The sequence below is a fragment of the Panthera tigris genome, chromosome B4 (assembly GCF_018350195.1).
Source record: "Panthera tigris isolate Pti1 chromosome B4, P.tigris_Pti1_mat1.1, whole genome shotgun sequence".
Taxonomy (NCBI): Eukaryota; Metazoa; Chordata; class Mammalia; order Carnivora; family Felidae; genus Panthera; species Panthera tigris.
The window spans coordinates 119,444,222-119,459,956 of NC_056666.1; the positions used below are offsets into that span (position 1 = coordinate 119,444,222).

The 15,735-nt window shown below is 38.3% G+C and overlaps 1 protein-coding gene and 1 long non-coding RNA gene across 11 annotated transcripts in view; one reads left to right on the forward strand and one right to left on the reverse strand.

Annotated features, from left to right (window-relative positions):
* Positions 1-11,271, reverse strand: part of ANKS1B (ankyrin repeat and sterile alpha motif domain containing 1B) — a 1,065,991-nt gene extending 1,054,720 nt beyond the window's left edge. For all 9 annotated transcript variants that reach the window (XM_042992986.1, XM_042992985.1, XM_042992982.1 and 6 more), the window contains exon 1: positions 11,136-11,271. In XM_042992986.1, coding sequence (XP_042848920.1) covers positions 11,136-11,269 — 134 coding nt within the window. In that variant the 5' untranslated portion in view covers positions 11,270-11,271. The remainder of the gene's footprint in view (positions 1-11,135) is intronic.
* An 845-nt stretch (positions 11,272-12,116) lies between these two features.
* LOC122240437 overlaps positions 12,117-15,735 on the forward strand; it is a 72,939-nt gene continuing 69,320 nt past the window's right edge. For both annotated transcript variants that reach the window (XR_006220176.1, XR_006220175.1), the window contains exon 1: positions 12,117-12,431. This is a non-coding gene — a long non-coding RNA (uncharacterized LOC122240437). The remainder of the gene's footprint in view (positions 12,432-15,735) is intronic.

A 15,735-nucleotide genomic window follows, 5' to 3' on the forward strand; every position in this document is an offset into this window, starting at 1 on the left:
GCATGGACAAGTTATTAAACCACCTTTGAAGACAACAGAAGTTAGATACCATTAAGCACCCAAAAATTTTGCATAAAAGAGTTCCACTGTATTTTAAAGTAAAAATGATAACTGATGAAGAAATATCCTAAGACATCTCAAGTTATTTTAACACCGAATGCAGTTTATCATTCATCTGCTATCAAGAAACAAACGTAAACAAAATATTGCCTATAACGCAAAATTACATGATGAGCATAAAAATAATTGAAAATTATGTAGGAACTGAAATATGTTTCTATATAATTTTGTAGAAAATGTACTTTCTATTTACATACTGGAAACACACATTGGTATTTTCATATTTTAATCCACGACATACACTGATCCCTATGGAACAAGAAAGCAACATGGCATAATAAAAAGTTACGTGGAGACTGGAAAGACCTGAATTTGAATCTTGTCTGTCACTTACTAGCTTTGCAACTTTGGGAAAGTTATTCAATTTTTCTTCTCTTTTGCCCCATATATAAATATGGGGTTAATAATATATATCTTTCAGGACTGAAGATTGGATATAAAGCAAATAAAGCAATTAGCATATTTGGAACACTAATACTAGCAATTTCACTTCTAGAAATATATCCTAAGAAATACTTTATGAGAAAGATGTTTTGTATGACAATGTTCACCATAACACTACTTATAACAATAATAATAAATAAAGTAAAAATCATCCAGGTATCTAGATTAAAAGAATATTTAAGTAAAGGTATATACAACTGGTCGTGGGGAGGGTTCACCTGGGTGTCTCAGTTGAGCATCCAACTCTTGATATGGGCTCAGGTCATGATCTCACGGTTCATGGGATAGAGCTCCACATCCGGTCTGCACTGACAGTGCAAACCCTGATGGGAATTTTCTCTCTCCCTCTCTCTCTGCCCCTCCCCCACTCACATTCCATCACTCTCTCTGTCTCTGTCTCTCTCTCTCAACATAAATATTTGAAAAAGACACAATTACCTAAGGAAGCTTATGAAATGCATATTCCCAAACCTTTTACTCAAAAATTCTAACCCAGTAGGTCTAAAGTGAGACCAGGAAACTCATGTTTAACAAACAACCACAGGGTTGATTCTAATACAGGAGGTCTATGAAAATTCTGTATTAAATGGGGTATTTTAATGATGCCATTAAAAATATAATTATGAAGAATTTGTAATAACACTGAAAAAGTTTATGATAACTATTAAGTGAAAAATTGAGGATTCAAAATGTATGCTTTATCTAATAACTATATTTAACATACATATGAACAAATAGTTCTTAGCAATAGAATTAGGGGTGATTTTTTTCATCTTTCACCCAGTTACTTGAAACAGTCATGTTATCATCATAAACACATACATAAGTTACATATCAAAAACTGGAGAAAAAAAAGTCAATGGATCACCATGCCCTTCGGATTAAGTTCAAACTCCTTAGGGCAGCAGACAAGTCCTTCAATCTCCAGACTTATCTCTTATCCATGCTCTAAGCCAAACTTATAATACCCCAAATTATATTCTACATTTTCAAATACCATTATTGAATACACTATTCCTTCTTTAGGAAAGCCCTTCCGTCAAACTGTCAGCCTGGCAAACTCCCATTCATCCAATAAGATTCAGGAATCACCTCTTCTCTTGAAGTTTGCCTTGACTACTCCTTCCAGAGAGAATTAAGGGAGCCTCCGTCTTGCTCTTCATATTCCTGTCACACTACCTTGGTAGTTCCATTACAATAAATACCACGCTGTCCTTTACCTCTGTGTTGGCATATCTGTTCCATGATTTCTACAAATACTTGGGGTTAGGTAGAAATGCTCTCATTCAATTTTAGAATCCACAAGGTACTCAATAAACATTTGTGAAAATAATGAGCAATCATTCTTTGTTATTGTTCTTGGATGTCAGTTCCCTATGAAATCCTGATTGACTTGTTGGTTAGTTGGAAAGCGGTTGGTTCATTGATTAATAAGTCATGGCCTAAATACACCCTAATATATATCATAAAACATACCAGTGAAAAAACTTATAGGAATACTTTAACCATTATTCATAATTCTTCACCTTCTCTGATTCTGTCTTCAAAGATTCTATCAAACTTCAGAGTGACAGATCACTCTGGCCACTAGCACAAGCAAATAAACAGGCAAACTCTGTCCTGGAGCACCCCTCTGCTGCAGTTTACCATGCCAATGAACGTCTCTGCATAATTCCTGCTACTCCTCCCAAACACACTCCCACTCACACTCATGTCCCATACTAAGAGTAAAATAGCTATACAAAACAGGGACAATTCTGTAAGTAAATATAGCAGTTTTTTAGTATATTCAAAACATAAAATACTATATTTAGCATATTTATATGATACATAAAACATTTAAAATGCAGATCTGCAACTAGAGGTACCAAAGTAGGACTCAAACTGGCTAAATAGCAATTTAGGCCAAAAAGAAAAAAAAAAAAAAAAAAAGAAAGAAAACTTTAATGTGGAAGAATGAAATTGGGATTGTGATCCAGGGCTCATAACTTCAAATGCCTTCCCTGTACAGTAAAACATACGTTTATGAAATAACCTAGATACTGAAGTTCTAAATAATAAGAAAATGCATTTAAAAGAATTTGAATCTCAAACCACATTAGAGGTCAAAGCTCTTCTACAATTCTATACCATGTCCTTATCACCTCTGATTATATAATACATATGTACATCTAAGGAATAACTTCTGGAAACAGGCAAACATACCACATGCTGATATCTAAGACAGGTGTGCTAATATAACAGATATCCAATACAAAGTTCTAGTGGGGCGCCTGGGTGGTGCTAAGCATCTGACTCTTGATCTCAGTAAACGTCATGATCTCACAGTTTATGAGTTCAAGTCCCACATAGGGCTCTGCACTGATGGCACAGGGTACGCTTGGGATTCTGTCTCTCCTTCTCTTTGCCCTTCCCCCAATGATGTGTGTGCACTCACACACGCGCACTCTGTCTCTCAAAATAAATAAAAACTTTTATATAAATAAAATTTTTTTAAAAGTTCTAGGGACTAAATAATTAGCAAAAATAAAAGTCTTTTCCAACACGAGCCCTATGCTATCCCATTTCTCATTTCTCCAATCAAATCCTTCTCTTTCTACAGCATCAACCTTGTAAAGAAGGCAGAATTAATGACCACCTTTATTTTATTTTTTTTTAACGTTTATTTATTTTTGAGGCAGGAAGAGACAGAGCATGAACGGGGGAGGGTCAGAGAGAGGGAGACACAGAATCTGAAACAGGCTCCAGGCTCTGAGCTGTCAGCACATAGCCCGACGCCGGGCTCGAACTCACGGACCGCGAGATCATGACCTGAGCCGAAGTCGGACGCTTAACCGACTGAGCCACCCAGGCGCCCCAATGACCACCTTTAAAGAACCCCTCTTGCAAATCTGGCAAAATTCATTCCATCATCTCTGCTAATAAGAGCGCCAAAGCATTATTATGTGGGCCTAAAGTTTTGTTTCCCCTTTAATTTTTTTTTTTTTTTTTACCTTTACTTTTGAGAGAAAGAGACAGAGCACAAGCAGGGGAGGGGCAGAGAGATTGGGAGACACACAATTCAAAGCAGGCTCCAGGCTCCAAGCTGTCAGCGCAGAGCCCCGGACGGGGCTCGAACCCACGAACCGCGAGATCACGACCCAAGATGAAGTCGAACGCTCAACCAACTGAGCCATCAGGCACCTCTTGTTTCCCCTTTAAATGAAAATACTAAAACAGCTTCCTCTTCCCAAAAGGCTTTATCAATCAATCACACTTCAGCTCCCACAAACAGTGTTTCAAGGTGAGATGAAGTTAGGAAAGATACAAGGCACTGAGCCCACGGTCAGAGGAGAAATTAACATTGAGGGAGGCAGGAAACGACATGATGAAAGCAAACTCTGTAAACTCTTTGCTTTTGAAGGTCCAATATTTGTTCTTCTTAATCTATGTCTCACTTACTATACAGTCCATCCCAACTCTTCTCCTCACACAAATTCTGCTTTTCCTTAGGAGAGGGACACTTGGCACAAAAACTAGAACCAGGGCGAACTTGCAGTAATTAAAATGGAGAAGAGGTTTTCTTTGTAAAAAAAAAAAAATTTCTTTAAAGAGAGAGAGAGAGTTTGGGGTAGGAAGGATTAAAGGAAATGTGGTGTGGGGAACAGAAGTATCAAGCAGGCAGCAAGAAATGAGGTTGGCTGTTGATGACCACATCTATTAGTCAAGATTGATTCAATTTGATCAAAGAATGATGACAAGTCTAGGCCAACTGTCTCAGTTCACTTAACTAGAAGTAATTAGCCACTTTAAATAAAGCTGCTCTCACAACACAACAGAACCTAAAAAACTCTACAGCACAACTGAATCTAAGTTCCATTTTACACATTCCTGATGACATGCTGTTAAATTAAGTTAGCACTATCTCTCAGAAACAGATTCAGAGATGAACACTCTTTGAAGACTGCAGAAGAACCTAACAAAAACAAAATTTATCCTTGACTATATATTTTGATCCACCCTCAAAAGTCACCCAGTTTCATGCCAGACCCAGATTTAACAAAAATGCAGAATTCACTTCCTGTCCTCCTGATGCAAAGGAAGAAAACTGGACTCTAAGATGAGATCCTAGATCGGTGTTACACAAGAAATTTCACTGGATTTTAAACTGGCATTGTGCCTCTGCCTGCCATATGGTGTACCTGACCATGTCATCACATACATGAGAAAGAACTAAAACACAGATGAGTCTTCTGTGTAAATTCCTGCTTTTAAAAATATAAAATATTCTATGATGAAAAACCAAAACTCATCATATTTCAATTAACGAAAGCTATACCACAATATGTTTAAAATGGAACCAAAGAAACACCAAAATGCATTAAATGTTTAAAAACTTCAGGTTCTATAGGATAAAATTAGTCTTTTCTAACCCTTTATTTGAATTATACCTTCCATTTGTAGTTAAATACTCAAGAAGAATGTCCTAAAATAGGCTCCTTGAAAGAATTTTCTAAAACTGCATCAAATACATAATAAATTATTTCAGTATACAATTGAACAAACCACATTGTGTTTACTGTCACCTGAGAGGTTAAATTGCTAAAGTCAATAGAAGCAATGCTGAATACTGTAAGCTTCTGCATTAATGTCAGTCAAGATTTGTTCTACCCTTCCACCAACTGTAAGAAACCACTGAGATACACTATGAATTAGGCAATGTAAGAATGGACAGGGTGAGTAGTAGTCACTGACTGGCTGTCCTAATTCCCTGCTACACATCAGTCTTACTGTTTGGAAGAGGAAGCTGAAAACCTAGCTTAGTAGAGAAAGAGGTCAATACCAAAATTCCTTCTCCTCTCTCCTTACTCCCCATTGTGCAGCTGGCACTGTTCACTCTGGCAGACACAGTTCCCTGAACATAATGGTGCAATCACCGCTTCAAACATCATTACTATCTAAAATAGATAACCCACTTGCAACTTGCCTATTTTTATAGATATAACATTTTCATGCAGTTTAACTGCTCTATTTGTGATTTATTCCATTTAACCAATGCAGTTTCCCCGAAAGTGAGTACCTTTATCAGAGTCCCAATAACCACAATTGCCCAAATAGTTGTGAAAATTACAACACTTTGGAGTTGCCTCTTATCAACTTGTACCCATCACCAAAAACTTCATGAACTGAATCCTAAATCTGAAAAATGTATAACTCTCTGGTTTATATGTCTTTAAGGACTATACACTATTTTCCCCTACTTCTTACTGATTTACTTTGTCACATGGGAGTCTTGAGAATTCAATTCTTTATGTCCAACAATTTACTAAAAATAGTATATATAGTATGCAAGCCTTTGATTCATTAAGAAAACCAAGTAAATTTAAGGCATTAAACTTTTGTTTTATTAAAATACAAATAATTCTTAATCTTGACTCATTAAGAAAGAAATGATTTAATACACATACTAAATAGGAATTGTTTTTGTTTGCATTAAAAGGTGGCTGTGCCAAAGAGACTTTAAAAGGTTTTGCAGCTGTCTCATGAAAGATGTTAAATAAAATAAAATTTCACATATCATATGGAGGAAGAAAAAGGAGGTGATTCAATTTGAATACTCTGATGAGCTCTAATGAGCTCAGAATTCTTTAGGACAAAAGGGGGTAATGAGAAGTATAAATGAAAACAAACACAAAAAAGAAGTATTTACCTGGGGAAATGTTAATGTCCCTTTCAACTAAGTTTGAAAAAATGGAGGGAGTTATAAAAAGTTCACTTCTGTAACAGTTAATGTAAACTTAAGTTCTGACAGAATAACTGTAAAACTTGCTTGTTTTAGACCACAAGAGAATTTCCTGTAACATCTAACAATGCCAAGAATCTGATTCTTCCCAACTTCCATTTTGCTCCTATCATCCCTAGTGAGAATCATTTTCAAACCAGAAAGTATAAACAAATAATGTTAGGGATTATTGAAACTTCAAACAGACAGAGATCATAACAGACCAAGTATATCCAGACCCAGAAGAATTAGGTACAAGGGCATAGAAGGAATTTTCATCAGAACTAGGCATCCATCATCCATGGTTCGCTACCATAAACAAGCTATAATAAAGTAGCCTGATTTGGGTGGAATTTATAGACTTAATACTAGAGGTATATCAAAGGAACGCCATAAACAGGACACAGCATGACTTCAGAAGGGCAATGGATAAAATACCTCAAAAGATTCTCACAGGTACATCAGAGAGAAGCAGCTGAATGAGAGTTCTATTAAGTGGCTTCAATGTTGGTAGAAATACCATGTATAAGTATTGCTACTTTTAAATTTATAGTAGGCTAAAGAAAGGTTCTTTAGAGACATATCATGGTGTGTGGAATTCCAATTATGCAAAACATGCATATTAAATCTATAGATGATGCGGAGGAAGAAGATAATATGCTGGAAGACAGACTCAAGAGTCAAAAAGATCTACATAAAATACAGGCTAAAACAAGTAAGATTAAATGTAATAGGAATGATTTAAATTCAATCCACACTTTTACAAGTATGATAGGGGAACCACTGCTTCATAAGTCATTGAAAAAAAATACCTGGAAGTTTTGAGTATCTGCTCAATGTGAGCCAATGTCATTATATACCTCAGAAAAACTGACCCGCATTAAGGTAGATCTTAGATCAATAATAAAGAGGTAATAATTTCAATGTTTTTAGTAGCCGCTATTAATACATGTTTATTTTAGAATACTGGAAAATGTAGAGAGCAAAAAGAAAATAAAGATCATCCACAATTCTACCACTCAAGGATGAATGCTATTTTTTACATTTTGGTGTTTATCATTCTAGACTTTTTCATGTACATTATAAATTTTCACACTTACTTTTTCTTAAAAAAAAAATAGGGTCATACCACAAATGCTGTTTTGAAACCTGTCTTTTTTTTAATTCAACAGTATATCAGGTCCCAGTATATTCACAATGGTCAACTGATATCTTAGTGCATTTTGTTCATTTCTGCTCACCACCTTTAAGAGTCATTGCAGAACTTGAGAATATGCAAAGAAGGGAAAAAAGAGAATAGTGAAAAGTATGAAAATGTAAGTTCACCTATATTCCACTTCCAAATAATACCAACTGCTAGAAATTACAGGGAGGTCAGGGGTGCCTGGGTGGCTTAGTCAGTTAAGCGTCAAACTTCACTCAGGTCATGATCTGGTGGTTCATGAGTTCGAGCCCCTCGTCAGGTTCTGTGCTGACAGCTCAAAGCCTGGGAGCCTGTTTCAGATTCTGTGCTCCTTCACTCTGCTCCTTCCCTGCTCATGCTCTGTCTCTATTTCTCTCTCTCTCAAAAATAAATAAACACTAAAAAAATAAAATAAAAATAAGAAATTACAGCGAGGTGGATATCAACTCAATAAAAGGAGAATGTTTTTAATAATTAGAGCTGTCAAAAAAAAAAAGGAATGGATCTAGTCAAATGAGAGTTTTACAAGGCTAGAATAACTAACTGGTAAAAGATGTTGCAGGTGATTCCTCTACGTCAGAAGTTGGATAAAAGGCCCCATTTTATTTATAGATTCTATAATTCTAGTGGAAAATTTACTAAGGAAATTTACCCCATGTCCAATATGAAGCAAATCTTTAGTAATCAAGACCTTAAGAAATAAGGTCAAGTGCTTTAAAGCTGCATGAGAAATAACAACACTAATGATAAAACATCAATGTGTTAAATGCTTTGCATTCATTTCTTCATATTTCATTTAACTCTTACAACAACTCTATATGATAGCTACTATAACTATTCCCATTTTCTAGAAGAGAACAGTGAGGCTTAGAAAGATTTTTATATTTATTCAAGGTCATTCTTTTGCTGAAAACTGCAGTATCACCCAAGCATACCTGATTCCCTATCATATATCTACTGCTCACTTGGGAATATGTCATCAAAACCATCTTCAGAAAAGTTCTTAGTGATCCCCCAAAGGGCAGTCATGAGGATTTTTTTGTCATTAGGAAAAAAATTAAGGATTTTTAAATCAGATTATGCATAGCAAAAAAAAAAAAAAAAAAAAGACTAAACTATGTATTTTAAACTCACAAATCAAATAGAATCAATGAATAAGACTTACAATGTGGAAAAGCAAATTTAAATCACAGAACTTCAAATCTTTGCCGTTACTAATTAAGTGACCTTGGGCAAGTCCTTATCTTCCTATCTCTAGTTCTTCACCTGTGAACTGAGGCTCAGCCACTTAAGGCTGATATAAGAATTGAACGAAATGATACAAGTAAGCATTTAGCACAGTTATCTGACACTACCTATTACACAACTAAAAAAGGTAGGGGGGAGGTGTGGCAAACCTATTCTGCGGTCATTCTGAAGTATTTTAAAATGTCCAAGCGTCATTATATTTGAAGAGGGAGGGGCCACCTTCTCCATCATTATGTAAATAAATTTTTGAACACAATCATTTGTGAAATAAAGTAACAACTAAATTAAATGTGCTTTCTTAGGAATTTCATCTTATGCAAAAGATCACCCAATGCAATTTCAACCGTCATATTCTTCAAAGACATTGTTTTGGTTGTTCATTTAGTATGCGATAGATGCAAGTTTAAGGGTTATTGGTTTTGATTTTGGCTTTTACAACTTGGTTCAAACTCATGAGCACGTTTTTTACTTTTGTTTTCTGTGCACATTTTTGTTATAGAGCTCTCACCCCTGACAAAACCAGCAAAAGAGAAAACCTCTTGTTCAAGAAGTTTACCAACTTAGTTTACCAACATTAAATAGTTGGTATTTTATTCCTAAAATTTGCCACCTATTCTTTTTTTTAAATGGCACAACAGAGAAAGTATTTAAAAGATGTTTGCCTTTACGTTCTATCACAAAGATACGCTTTTTAAAATACTATTTATCTTAATAAAATTAACTGAAGTTATCACTGTTCCCAAAGAATTCCTTAGTGTTTTTCCAAAGGAATTGATTATTTAGAAACCTCTTTCAGAATACAGGTTTCTAGCCATAATCATTCTTACAACTAATTCAATCAACTGGTAAACACATTTACTTTACCTGCAACTTTAAAACCGTAACCAGATAAACTGCTTTTGTATAAATAACCCATGACTAGGGGCAGTTATTAGAGCTATAATCTGAAACATGTCCACGCTGTCTACTTGTGTTTGAAAGTAAAAATTACTTACCAACAGAGTACACCCAAAGAGTCATCGCTCCTAAGATCAACTAAAAAAATGTCCCATATTCATTCATTGATCTGAAGTGAATTATTATTCCAATAAAATGTCACTATTAAGTATATATGATCATATATGGAGCTTTTTAAAATCCCATCAACTATTTGCCAACTAAATTCATTTCACTCTAATACAAATGTTTTCATTTTCCCTACAGGCCAGTACTATAATTAACTGCATTGTCTGACCACTACAACATCTAAGAACTTGTGTAAAGAACACAATGTCATCATCCAAAAATCTGTATTAAACACTTGTCAAGAGTAGCACAAAAGAGTATTTAAAAACCAAAAAAAAAAAAAAAATCATTTGGGTTTTTCAAATTTTTACAAGTACAGCTGGGTTGCTTAAGAGATGTTTTAGGGTGAAGATATGAATGATGATTGATGCCTCCAAAAATATCCAGGGTAAAGTGAATAGCCACAATTTTATAAACTAAAGAGCTTTCCTTGCATTTTATCTAATGAATATTCTTCAGGCTTCTTCCCTCTTATTTAATTCGTCCATCAATTCAACTCTCAAGTTCGCAGTTTCTCAAATATGCAAATCAACCCTATTTCTAAGGTACTGCCTGCTGAATAAAGACCTTGACATTTTTTTTAAATGTCATCTTAGAAAGAGTATCCAAGCAATATTAGTCTCACCCGCAACATCTTCATATTAAAAGGCCTCTACTACATTCCATACACACTATCCCAATCCTGACCTGGCATCCTTGGTCCTAAAAACCAAGTTGTACTGAGCTAAGTCCAGGTAACTGGAAGTACTGCTGGGGCTGCTAACCTGCCTCATCAAGTTTTACACACACCCTGTACAGATGACATCTCATCAGAAGGTTCGCTTGCTTCATTTTGTGGGATCACAACCCACAGCACAGCAAATGCCTTCTGCAAGAGAAGGTAGCAGCAACCAAAGGCCGTGGCTTTTTGCAGGCTAAGTGAATGCACGCAATAGCTTCTCTACCAATTTCATGCAAATAGACAAAAAAGGCTGGGTTCGACACTGAAAATACATAATAAATGTTGATGGAAAGCGAGTGGAACACCGATTTTCTTCCAGCAACACTAGTACATGTACAAGTTCTGCACCACAGTTCAGAGAAAAGTAGCTACTGACGCATTGATGGAAGGCTATTTTCAAATTACTCAAAGAATCTAAGGCATCAATCTGACTGGGAACCTCGTGCCTCCTCTCCACACACACAGTCTGTTTTCCTGCCTAATTTAAGAATGAATCGCTGGCAGCCACCAGGTGCACTAACCATGAAGAGGAGGACGTATCTATCACAATGCAAAACGAGGTATGCAATCCCAGAACTGGTTCCCGTCCTTACCTTAGCAGATTAGAAAGGGGCAGGGGTCCGGATCCACCGCCCAGGATCCCTCCTTTCCTGCCAGACAGGAGTTTCTCCACCAGAGCCACATTTCCAGTGCGGGCAGCTTCCAGCAGCTCCTGGTCCTTCCCCATAGTCTTCCACCGGCTCCCTCACAGAGTCCTTTTCCCCCACCCCGGGTCCTCCTCCCCGCCCACCCCCACTCCTCAAAATCCAGGGCCCTCCCCGCCCCACCCTAAAATAATGCAAGAGCTTCAGCAAGAAGAGATTCCTGCAGCCCCAAGCCGGGAACACCACTCTCTCCTCCTCTTCGGGGCGCAGCTTTTACAATGGGGATCAGACCATGTCTAGGAAGAGGGGCTGGCCGAGCGGGGAGCCGCGACGCGCCCCCACAGCCACTCCCCTGAATTCCTGAAGCCTCGTTCCCGCGGGTGAGGCGTGAGAGGGTGCTTTTGAGGAGCGCGAGGAGGATGCTGAGGACTGAGGAGGTCGCAGGAAGAGGAGGCGGAGACAGTCCTCGCGGGAGCCCGAGCGCAGCGAACAACCGCGTCGGCGGCCCGCGCACCCTCACGCCGCGGCCCGGGCTCTGATCAGCTTCCGCGCCCGCGGGCTCGGCGGTTAGGTGGCGGCGTCCGCGGCCCGCGGCGGAGAGGAGCGCGCGGCTGCGGCCCCGGCGGCCGTGGTCCGCGCCGAGGCAGGGCGGTGCGGACGAGCCGCGGCGGGCGCGTGCCGAGGGCGGCGGCGGCGGCGCAGGGGCTGAGGCAGGGCGGGAAGGAGGGCGCCCCGGTCCGCCGCCGGCGGCTCTGAGGCCTGGCGCGCGTGGTGGCCGGCGCGCGGGGGGGGGGGGGGGGGGGGGCGTGTGCGCGCGTGCAGGTGCGGCCTGAGGGTCTGTCCCGAGTTGGGCGGGGGGAGGGGGGCGAGGGGCGGGGGAGGGGGCCGGCCCGGTGTGGGGGCGGGGCCCCGGGATGATATTATCTTCGTTTTTGTGGGCGGGGACCCTCCCTCTTCCCTTCTCCCTCCTCCCTCCTCCAGTCTCCTTGGGAGAGGTTTAACCGTGTGAGGACTGGAGTTCTCCCTGCCGCCTCGACTCCTTGTCAGCTGGGCCGGCGCGGGCGCCACGCCTGGGGTCAGGCACGAAGCTCGGAAAATCCTCCATGACCGAGATGAGGAAAAGCTGGTGTTGCCGGGAAGGGGCCCTTCGCCAGTCGCTTTTGTCGGTGCCGGCACAACTTGACCTGTGTTTCGCCCTTCCATTTACCTCCACGAGACGAAGGAGATCTGCCCTTGGTTAGAAAGGTTTGTTTTATTCCTAGTTTCTGTGGCACTGGCCACGTACAGTTTGTGACGGTTCCAGTTTCTCTAGTCTTTAATCAGCCCTATATTTCGGCTGGGCTTTGGAGATCTACTGACGTCTAAAAATACCAGGGAAGAGGCTCTAATTGAGAATTTCTCCACGTGCATACTGGGAAAAATATAAATGGGCATGGATTAGAGACCCACTTTTAATGTGCATGTATACATCAGCAACTCTCATTGTACACGTTTGGCTTGATTTTCTTCGATTCTCTCCTTGCCGGGGTGGAGAATAGGAGTTTGTTTTCTTTTGAAACTTCCTGTGACACCTTGGGCTTAGCCTTGCCCTTGGAATTGTGGATTAATGTTAACTTGTTGATGATCGGTTGTGAGAAAAGGGTCTTAACAGGCACTTTTCCTCACGACAACCCAGTGATCTGTATTATTACTACAGTATATCCATTTTGGAAATGAGGAAATAGTGGCTCAAAGGGTTAATTAAATTTCTCAAGATGCCGCACACAGGAAGTGGCAGACAAAATTGGACCCCAGAACTGAGCCCCTGTAGAGCCCATGTTCCCCTCGGTACACCTGACTGCCCCCATGGGCTGACAGTAATTATCACAGACACTGATGAGCAGTCACTATGAACCAGGCACTGTGCCACATGCCTTCCATATGTTATTTCCATCTTCATAACAATTCCATGAGACAGGTCCCATTTTTATCCTTATATTATAGATGAGCAAACTGATTAGCCCAATATCATGCAGCTAGGAAATAACTGAACCAAGACTCAAATCCAGAGCTGCCTGCTATAGGCAGAGATTTTACGTAAATAACGGGGGGGAAACTTACAGCACATTCAAAGATAAATAACAAATGTTTTTTTCAATTTTTTATGGAATTCAATATTCTGAGATTTCATTTGAATGGTTCAGAGTAGGGAGGATGGGCTAAATGGGTAAGGGGCATTAAGGAATCTTCTGAAATCATTGTTGCACTATATGCTAACTTGGATGTAAATTTAAAAAATAAATTAAATTTTAAAATAAATAAATAATTAAAAAATGAAAATGAATGGTTCAAAGTATTAGGTAAATTAAGGATTTTCGTGGGAGGTTTACTGAAGGAAATAGATTTTGAGCTAGCGTGGCTTTCTGTTTTCGTTTTAGAATCTGTTTTCATAAGATGATACTGTATATGCTAATAGTATCTCTCACATAATGAGACTAGCAGACCAGTTAAAGAAACAAAGTAAGGAGCTATCGAATTCATTTTGAAAATGGCATAGGGAAACTCTCTCTTCACATCTTTCCCAGAATACACCATAAGTAGTCAACTGGTCAGAGCTTAAAAATCACCCTGTTTTCAAAAACAAAACAAAACAAATCACCCTGTTTTCACAAGTAACATTTAATCATGGCTGAGCTAGACATCAGGAGGCTCCTGAGTTATTATCATGAACCAATCCCAGATAATAATTACTGATTACTAATGGGAAAGCCATTAGTAATGATTAACTCTAAGAATCAGTCCCACAGTTCCAGGCACTCAAAGCTAATTTTGCAACTCTGAATGCCTTGTTTTTAGTTACATAATAGCTTCTTGTCAAAGAGGACACAGGTTTTGGATGCATGGAAACTGATGTGCAAATTAAAAGTGAAAACATTTCTTCCAAAAATCTGAAGAGACAAAAACAAACAAACAAACAAACATACTTTTTAAATAACAAGACTGCACCAAGGTGTTTTGCATCTGTGTAAAGTGGAAAAAGCCAGAAATCTTGAGGACCAATTGGACAGGCTAGATCTCAATTTGCATATATGTAAAATTAAGAAGCTATATCTGATAGTCAACACTGGCTTTTACAGACCTAACATTCTATGCATGTGATGATATATGGCCTTAGTCCATTAAGCTATATGCATAATTGAAAGCTAGAAATCAAGTATGGGGATAGATTTGAGATCAATTTCTATTCTGTTTTTAATTACAAAAATGAAAATATACTGTCTATTCTCCAGTTTTTTTAATTGAATCTTTTTTTCATAAAAATCTATCTTTTCTATTCTCAATGGACAGTATTAACAATAGTAGTAAATGCATATTATGCACCAGGAATGATACTAAACTTTTTCTCATTTTATATATATGATTATATGACTTATCATACTGTGTGTGTGCATATATAAATATATGTTTTATAAATATATATTTTTATATATAGTATGTGTGTATATACAAATATAAATATGTTTTATAAATATATATGTGTTTTATAAATATATATATAGTATATATGTCCTTGTGTATATATATTATTGTATATATGTTTAATACACATGCACACATACCAGTCAAGATTAAATGAGACAAAGTAAAGAGTCTAGTATCATTCCTGGTACATGATAACATAATATGCATTATATTTCCTAGAGGTACATGATATGTATTCCAGGAAGTAGGTAATATAATTCCTGCAGAACCTCTGAATCCCTTATTCTAAATTCTAATATACACAGATCTAATTCTAGATACTTTTTTGGCAAGCTGAGAGTCACTGCTCCAATATACATACTGCAAGTCACTTCTGTTGAGACTGATTAATAAAAGAAGGGGCTAAGGGGTTGAAACTAGAAAGAGGAGGTAAAGCAAAAGACAAAGCATATGTAGTGTTTGTACACACACACACACACACACACACACACACACACACAAAGACTTTGGAAATATAAAATAATGAAGGAACATGAATCCAGATCAGTCTTAGAACTATATGCCGAGGTCTGTTTACAGTGACGAAGAGGAAAAGATGATGTCCTTGTAACATAAAGCTGACTGAGCTAAGATAGGGTAACCCTGTGATTTAAGGGAGCAGGTTTGGAAAATACGTACTTTCTCCATCTTGAGCTCTGAAGTTACTCTGCATATCTGGGTCTATTATGATGGGCTGTGGGACAGAAGTCAACAAATTGCAGGATACAGACCATGAAGATAGATACTAGACATCTGAACAAAAGCCGATTTCTTGCATACTACATTCCATTTAAGTTTGTCTCCTATGCCTACCTAACACAAATTGCCGCTTATCATCTTCCTGAGGAAAACCAAACAGCAACATATCATGATGTTTGCAGTCATTCTAAATTTATGGCCATAAGTGTAGAAACCCGTGGAATGTCAACCACCCACTTTCTACTGGGTCAATTAGTATCTAATATTCCACAAAGTACAGGGATCACTACTAAAACTAGACTGAAAATGAGAGTAAGAATTAGTTCTTGTAAATGTGCACCCTGAGATT